The 8,697-nt window shown below is 51.9% G+C and overlaps 1 protein-coding gene across 1 annotated transcript; it reads left to right on the top strand.

Moving 5' to 3' along the window:
- The first annotated feature begins 4,862 nt into the window (after nt 1–4,862).
- LOC144175679 (uncharacterized) lies at nt 4,863–6,590 on the top strand. The gene is made up of 3 exons (XM_077704721.1): nt 4,863–4,949; nt 5,431–5,539; nt 6,133–6,590. The coding sequence occupies exons 1-3, from the start codon at nt 4,863–4,865 to the stop codon at nt 6,588–6,590; spliced, it is 654 nt and encodes a 217-aa protein (XP_077560847.1).
- Nucleotides 6,591–8,697: the final 2,107 nt, after the last annotated feature.

Below are 8,697 nucleotides of genomic sequence, written 5' to 3'. Positions count from 1 at the left end.
CCTGTTTATTAATTCCAAGATAACATAAAGCAGAAAAAGCAAGCAGCAACACAAAAAAAATCAGAAAAGCCCCAAACTGGCTGCAATTAAAATGCTCAAGGTGAACAGAAGCGGCGTAGGAATCCACACAGAGTAGACGTGAAATTCTCTAAATTTCTGGAATGTTGCTGATATTTTACGCACATAATCCTTTGTTTCGATTCTGTACTTGTCGGCGAACCCAACGCGTGTTTCTTGTTTTTTTTTTCCCCGAGGAAGCTGCTGGTAGGCTCTCTGCCGTGGCTGGGGCTAACGCACGGCGACGGTGGCTGCTTACATGAGTAGCCACTAGCGCCGAGCACAAATTGCCCACGGAGTTGCCGCGGGCGTGGGATAAGCCATCTGTGCGTCCAACGCAGGACACATAGCAGAACATAAAACGCTTTTTTAAATGTTAGCACGGCAAGCACTATTGAAACTGTCAAAATTAGTGTACACGTCACACGAAAAAGGTAACCGCACAAATTGGCGATGTGAAATGAGGTTTTGCTACATTCCTGTGGTCGAGGGCAGCCACAAAAATGTAGAGCCAACATACGCTGCATATGCTCCGACAGACGCTGTTGACGAAAACATCCTGAAACCAAGTGTTGAGGTGATCAGATGGCTTCTCGGAACATAAAAAACGAACATAGTTTACTCTTCGGCGATACTACAGCCTTGTTTTTGTAACTGTTGAGACATCCGAAAACATAAATGTAGGCAGAAATGCGTATTTTTCGCCCGTGAAGGTAAAGGTGGCGTTCTGTGATTCTTCAGCCGATGGCGGCGCCGTATACCTCATTGGTCCTGAACGAGCAAAATATTATGCCGTGGCGGCCAGGGGGTGCTGCCTGGGCCGCTCAAGAAGCAGTGCACTAGCCGTATATTTTGCGGAGGAGGGTGCATTTTGTAGCGTGAGCTACACTAGCCGTGGTTGAGCAGTTTCGCGTGGCTCCTGGAGAGCCGTGCTGCGCATGCGCGAGGAGCAGTGATGTCACATGGTGCACAGAACGTTGCTTGCTGCCCGGCGTTTCTCAAACACCCCACACGCCCAGCGTCTTCGCCGACCTCCGTTCCGCACGTGGCGTCCCGGTCCACTTGATCCTGCGAGGGGTGGCCGGGTGTGGAACCGATGGCTCGTGCGTCGCAGCAACACCGGCGTGCGCCTTTGGAACCAGCTTAGCTCTGGGGTGATTGGTGACGCTGTGCCGGCACCGCTTGGTAAATATACATGTGTCACACATTGAGTATGCCATGTGTGTGTCATTGAAGCAGCAGTAAGCATGATACTCAAGCTAATCCTAGACAACCACGTAAGCTAAGAATAACCAGCTTAACCTTAGCTCACTACGGATATCCTGGCATGGCCGAGCTAAACCACGGCTAATTTTTTTCCGTGTGTTCAGTATTTAATTACCTGTTTCCTTCCGCACATTTTTCTGGGTTGCAGGAATTTAAAATTGTCCTCATTTTCCTGGTTTATCGACTTCACACAGGGTATAAAATACCGTTCGGGCTAATTCAGGCCTCCTGGGGTTGTGTACACGGTTGTGCAACTGAGGTTTGTACACTGGTGTTTGATCTTTAAAAAATTCACATGCAAAAGATGTAAAGCTATTGAGGTGGGAAAGGCGTTACCTTTCAACCGCATGTATATACACAGCGGTATGCATTACCTGTCATGACAGCGTGATGTATGCCTTAGCCTCTTTTATGAAATGTCCGAACCAGAATACATGTCTTCTATTTGCCTAAAATGCAACGAGTCTGTCGCATTTAGGCGCCTGCGTTCAACTTCACTGCTTGAGTTATTGGTAGCTAGGAGCTGACTGCGCGTGTCCTGTTACGAGACCGTGGACGGCGAGCCGGCTTTCTGATAGGACCCCTGTGTGCGCCCTTTGTGTAGCATGTGCTGAAACATCGTCGATTGGGGTCCGAATAGGAATTTACTCACTCGTCCGCCCGCTGTCGTCCCAGCGGTAACAAGACTGCAAAGCTAGAAACCTGAATAACTGGTGCAAGCGCCGTTTCGCTAGTCTCTTGCTTTTAGGATGGGAGGAAAATGATACGGAGCGCTTTTTTTTTGTGATGGTGGCACGAGCTGCACTGGCCCCAATCAGGTAAGAAGCCTTGTCTATCTCTTTGACGGCAAGCGTAGCAGGCGTGCACACTTAATGTTTATACGTTCAGGTGGGCGACAGCAGCATATGTCAATTCGTCACAAGTTACCGAACGCCATCGCACGAGAGGTGGCTGGTTTGACTTGGCTAAACAGTGCAATGGGGTTTTTAGCAAGACAAATTTAAGAAGGGTACACATGTCCAATTTAAATGGTATGGCTCGATCAAGCACTCTTGACAGAGCGATGTGCACTGATTAGCAGCGGCCGTTCAATAAAGCTGAAAAAATTATAGCGACAGCAGGGAAATTCAACCTCCCTTTAAGATGGGCTTGTGGCGACGCAAAGCGGCGCTTCTGTGTGCGGTGCAGAGAGCGCATGCGCCCGCACGAGAAAGTTATCTTCGAGACGAAGGATGATAATAAAAGTTCAGTTGTTGTTTGGGACGCGAGTTGTTCACTTGCGAAGCTCTGCCGAGCGACGCGTCCCAACATTGGTGACCCGGAATACAGACACAGCGACCGGAGTGTCGAACCAGCCGCAATATGGATTCAACGTCCACGACCGACGCCCCTCCGACAGTCTCCTCAGTCGACGGTAAGCTGCCCCCTTTTTGGACTGCGGACCCCGCACTTTGGTTCATACAAGTGGAATCTCAGTTCGCAGCCAGACGAATCACCGCAGACCTTACGAAATACCACTACGTAGTCAGCAGTCTGCCGCCCGCCATAGCCAGTGAAATCAGGGATCTGTTGCTCGCACCACCTGTCGAAAACGCATATGCAACGCTAAAAGAAACCCTTGTTCGCCGAGTTACGCCCTCCGAACCACAACGACTGCAGCAATTGCTTCGCGGCACGGAACTCGGCGACCGTACTCCTAGTCAGCTTTTGCGGCACATGCAACAATTGCTCGGCGAGACATCAACCACGATAGATGGAGCATTGCTCCGAGAACTTTTTTTGCAAAAGTTGCCTTCAGGCGTCCGCATGGTCGTCGCGGCCTCAGAGCACAAGGATTTAACCGCAGCCGCCGAACTTGCTGACAAACTGGTAGCGATGACCCCGCCCACACCCATGGCTGCCGTGCAAGCGCAACAGCCTCTAAACGAACTTCAAGAGATGCGTGAGGAGATTTCTCGACTTGCCGAAAAAGTATCAGCTTTGCACGCAAGCAGGAGGGCGCAAACGATAACCGAGCCTAACACGCCGCTATCGCAAAAGCAGCACGAGCATATCTGCTGGTATCATCGGAGGTTCGGAAGTAGTGCGCGTAAATGTGTCCCACCGTGCGCGCACTCGGGAAACAGCCGCGGCAGGCACTGAGGGCGACCAGTGCTACTACGTTGCCTCCAAGTCGTCCCTCGGTATTCTTCGTTACCGACCGCAACAACGGAGTACGTTTCTTAGTTGACACAGGCGCCGAGGTGAGCGTTATACCGGCGTCACAAGCTGAAAGAAAGAAACCTAGTGCATCGCCCTTGCAAGCTGTCAATAACACGGTGATAACAACATATGGCCATCGTTCACTGTCGCTGAACTTCGGTTTCGGCAGAACGTTTAGCTGGGTGTTCATAGCTGCTGATGTCAAATTCGCCATACTAGGCGCAGACTTTCTCCAGTTCTTCGGTCTGTTGGTCGACGTCCGCAACAAACGGCTTCAAGATCCTGTTTCTCGGGGAGCGGTACAAGGCACGCCGTGTTGGCACCCCCCTATCAGCCCGGCCTTGCTTAGTCCGGCTGGAGAAGCGTACTTCACCGCAATACTACAAGAGTTCCCAGAGCTGACGCGACAGCCCAAGGCATTTCCAGAAGTAAAGCACGGCGTCCTGCATCACATCGAAACCACAGGCCCACCGGTCTATGCGCGACCACGGCGCCTGTCACCCGAGAAGCTGCGGTTGGCTCGACAGGCGTTTGCCCACATGATGGAACTCAGGATAGTACGTCCTTCATCCAGCCCATATGCGTCACCTCTTCACATGGTCCCAAAATCAACAGACGGTGATTGGCGCCCTTGCGGGGACTATCGAGCGCTGAATCGGGTAACCGTGCCAGACCGTTACCCAGTCCCGCACATTCATGACATGACCTCCTTCCTGCATGGTGCTACCATTTTCTCTAAAATAGATCTAGTGCGAGCATATCATCAGATACCCGTAGCACCGGAGGATATTCCCAAGACCGCAATAACAACGCCGTTCGGAATGTTCGAGTTCCTACGCATGCCTTTCGGCTTACGCAACGCCGGCCAAACTTTTCAACGGTTCATGGATGGCGTTGTCCGTGGCCTCGACTTTTGCAAGGTATACCTCGATGATCTTCTGATTGCTAGCAGCACTCCTGAAGAGCACGAGCGGCATCTGCGCTACGTACTTCAGCGACTGACAGAGAACGGCATCGTTATCAATACGGCAAAGTGCGTGCTTGGGGTACCGACACTATCATTTTTGGGCCACAGCATTTCAAGTGCCGGAGTACAGCCCCAGAAGGACAAGGTGGAAGCAGTACGGCAGTTTCCACAGCCGAAAAACCTCCGCCAGCTTCGAGAGTTCCTGGGACTCGTGAATTTCTACCGTAGGTTTATCCCGAAATGCGCCAACATCCTTCACCCTCTCCACAGCCTACTTGCGGCATCTGGATCTAAGGCAACTGCCATTCAGTGGAACGACCAATCCACACAAGCATTCCGGATGATTAAGGAAGCTCTCGCAAATGCTACCATGCTCACGTACCCGCAGCCTGGTGTTCCTCAATGCGTCATGGTGGACGCCTCCGATGCAGCGATTGGAGCCGTGTTGCAGCAGAGGGTGAGCGGAGTGTGGCGACCAATTTCCTTCTTCTCCAGAAAACTGAGCCCGTCCGAACGAAGGTACAGCACCTTTGGTAGGGAGCTCCTGGCCATATACGCGGCTATCCGGCATTTCCGGCATTATGTGGAAGGACAAGAATTTTTTGTGCTCACGGATCACAAGCCACTCACCTACGCATTGCGCGCGAACTCCGATTCTGGTGCGCACGTGGCACGGGAGCTCCGCCAAATGTCGTACATCGCAGAATTCACGACAGATATACGCCATGTTAGTGGCACGGATAATGCTGCTGCCGACGCTCTTTCGCGCGGTCCAGTGAATGCCATCAGCCTGCCGAGCGGCGTGGACTTCACCACACTTACGACGGCTCAACGCAGTGATGGAGAATTGAAGCGTCTACTGACGTCTTCAACCAGCGCCTTGAAGCTGCAATGGTTGGCAGAACCCACAGGATCCGTATGCTGCGACATGTCTACAGGCAGGGCCCGACCGTTCGTCCCCTCGAACCTCCGTCGCAGCATTTTTGACTTGCTGCACAGCCTGGCGCATCCCGGGATTCGAGCCACGCAACGGCTATGCACAGCGAGGTTCGTGTGGCCAGGAATAAACCGGGATGTCCGACACTGGACACGAGAGTGCCTCGCATGCCAGCGCTCCAAAGTTCAGCGACATACTGTGACCCCCTTGGGATCCTTCCCTCTGCCGGACTGTCGATTTGCCCATGTGCATGTTGACATTGTGGGACCACTGCCGTTGTGTCAGGGGCAAAGCTACTTGCTAACCTGCATCGATCGCTTCACGCGATGGCCGGAGGTCGTGCCCATTCCAGACATGACTGCTGATACCGTCGCTCGCGCATTTATCTTCCACTGGGTGGCCCGCTTCGGAGTGCCGGCAACCGTGACTACGGATCGCGGAACACAGTTTGAGTCCGCCCTATTCGCAAGCGTCACCCGGCTCTTGGGTACTTCCCGCATCAGAACAACTGCCTACCATCCGATAAGCAACGGTATAGTGGAAAGGTTCCATCGTCATCTGAAGACGAGCCTGACGGCTACTGCGAGTCACAGTTGGGTAGAGGCACTGCCGTTTGTTCTGTTGGGCGTTAGGACGGCTCTGAAAGCAGATATTGGATGCTGCTCTGCTGAACTGGTGTACGGAACAACGCTTCGCCTCCCAGGGGAGTTTTTCGCTACCAGTAAGGACGAGAACGTGTACGCGAACGCGGACTACGCCGTGCGACTGCGAGACATCATGAGCAAGCTACGCGCTGTTCCTCCGCGTCCGCCCGCAGCCCGGCCAGTCTACGTGGACCGGGAGCTCTCCTCCTGCTCTCACGTGTTTGTGAGGCACGACGCCGTACAGCGTCCACTCCGGCCCCCGTACGACGGGCCTTTCAAGGTGCTGCGACGGGCAGACAAGCACATTACAATCGACAGAGGTGGTCGTCACGACGTGGTTTCTCTAGACCGCGTAAAACCAGCACACGTGGACTCCGACAGCGAAGCACCTGCACCACCTCGAGCTCCATCTTCGCAGGCACCCCCGGCAGACCACGTAGCGCAGCCCCAACAAATCCTCAAACGGTTCACGCGGAGTGGACGGTGGACGAGACCCCCGGTGCGCATGAACTTATGAACCGCAGTGGGTCGTCCGAGTGCGACCGTTGTGCGCGCACTCACTAGGGGGGGAGTACTGTGGCGACGCAAAGCGGCGCTTCTGTGTGCGGTGCAGAGAGCGCATGCGCCCGCACGAGAAAGTTATCTTCGAGACGAAGGATGATAATAAAAGTTCAGTTGTTGTTTGGGACGCGAGTTGTTCACTTGCGAAGCTCTGCCGAGCGACGCGTCCCAACAGGCTATTATGGTCTGCAATAAATAGAAAGTGCTTGCAGAGTCGATGCAAGCGATGGGGGGATGGACGACAAGGACAGAGGAAGAAAACGGTGTATGCTAGTTTTGTAGCACAGGCTGCGTGATAAACACGTCACTCGAGAAGTCAGTGCCACGGTCCCGGCACTTTGAGCCCCGGCATAGGTAAATGCCTTTTCGATAAGGTGCACTCTGGACGGCATATATCTTTAGATGGTATATATAGACTGCATGTATCTTTGTGAGTGGATGGCTGAGTGGTACTCAAATGTGTGCGCTATGCTTAGCTTTAAGAAATGGGGGTTTTAGCAAGGCCACGTTAAGAAGGGTACTCATGTCCAAATCAAGTAGTCTTAACAGAGAGATGTGCACTGAATAGCGGGGGCCGCTCAATATACCCGAGAAAATCATAGCGACAGCAGGGGAACTCAACCTTTCTTTAATATGGGCACGATGGCTTACAATGGATAGAAAGTTGTGCTCAGTAAAAGTATTTGTGGCAGCAGTACTCATTTGTTTACTCCCCGTACCTATTTACGCTCGAGCAGACAAATAGGTTTCCATGGGGACTATTCGAATTATAAGTGATCTGAGAGCTTCAAATTGCTTACAAATTTCTTTTCCTCCTTCTATGATATAGTTACTTACACGACCTGCAAAAACTTAAAACGATGCTCATTTTTCAGAGATCTCCAGGTCAGCCTCTGATTAATGCGGAGAATATTACTGTTCGTTATTTGTTCTACCTTAATCGCGCACTTTTCCGTCCAAACTTTCACCAAGTACTCTTCCTTTTTACACTGAGGGCATTTGCAAGCGGAGCCTTATTGACTTGAGCTAGGTGCTCATTGAAAAAAAAAGTTGGGTTTTCGTGAGATCCCGCTACTGACCATGCTTTATGGACGAAGTGGTCATAGAACGTGCCCTGTGTTCGAACCACTCCATTATTTCAGTTCACTTTGCACGCTTGTCTATCGGCTGTTTTAAGTTGGTGTAAGCTGTCGCAAAAAAATAAAATGTTCTTTCACCTGCTTTTTTTAGCGATGGCACAGCTGTTTGTGGTTGATTAACATTGTTCTGCTAACCTTGGGGCTTTATTAACCACTGTCTATGTCAATATTTACTAGGGGTCGTTTTCCCGCTTCAGTTTTTCTACACATGGGGATTACTTTCTCCGGGTTTTAAAACACCTGCGCAACTGTCCTTACGTGTTATGGCGTATACTTGGATTCCAAATATTTTACGATTTCCAAATATCCGGGATGGGCAATAGGCGTGGTTCAGTTCGAACGTTGTTTTTCGAGCAATGGTTTGATTGCGTGCAGGAAAAATTACGGCGCGGCTTGGAGCGTAATGTGAAGGCTAAGGCTATAGTTTGACCAGTTGACCTGCTGTTGAGGTTTCTGTTGAACTGCAGGGTGTCGAACCTCAACCGGAACCGAACCGAAGACCGGAAACAAACTGAAAACCGTAACCGAAAACGAATTTTCGCCCGCGACCGGAACCGAACCCGTATATTTTCTGCCATTTTGGAACTAAACCCGAACCGGAGAGAATCGAAGAAACCGTTCCGAACTGGCTCCGGGAATGGTTAGGGAAACGATTCCGGAATGGTTGGAGTAAAAGGCGAGACAACTGCACGACCGAGCCATTGGATGTGCTGCACTACTGGTCGGAAATATGGCGGCCACGACGAGTCGTACGCGTGAAGTTGAAACACATGGTTCGATGCGTGGGAGCGATGCGCCGTCGGTGTCGCTCTGCCCACTGATCCGCCGCGGCGGTTCAGTGGCTATAGCGTTGTGCTGCTGAGCCCAAGGGTGCGGGTTCGATTTCAGACCACGGCGACCGCTTTTGTGATGGACGCGAAAGGC

This window comes from Haemaphysalis longicornis, unplaced genomic scaffold, assembly GCF_048455015.1.
Source record: "Haemaphysalis longicornis isolate Haplotype H1 unplaced genomic scaffold, Haemaphysalis longicornis Haplotype H1 scaffold_3, whole genome shotgun sequence".
In the NCBI taxonomy this organism is placed as follows: Eukaryota; Metazoa; Arthropoda; class Arachnida; order Ixodida; family Ixodidae; genus Haemaphysalis; species Haemaphysalis longicornis.
Note: the sequence above shows the minus strand (reverse complement) of the source record. Positions and strands in the feature narration are given on the sequence as shown.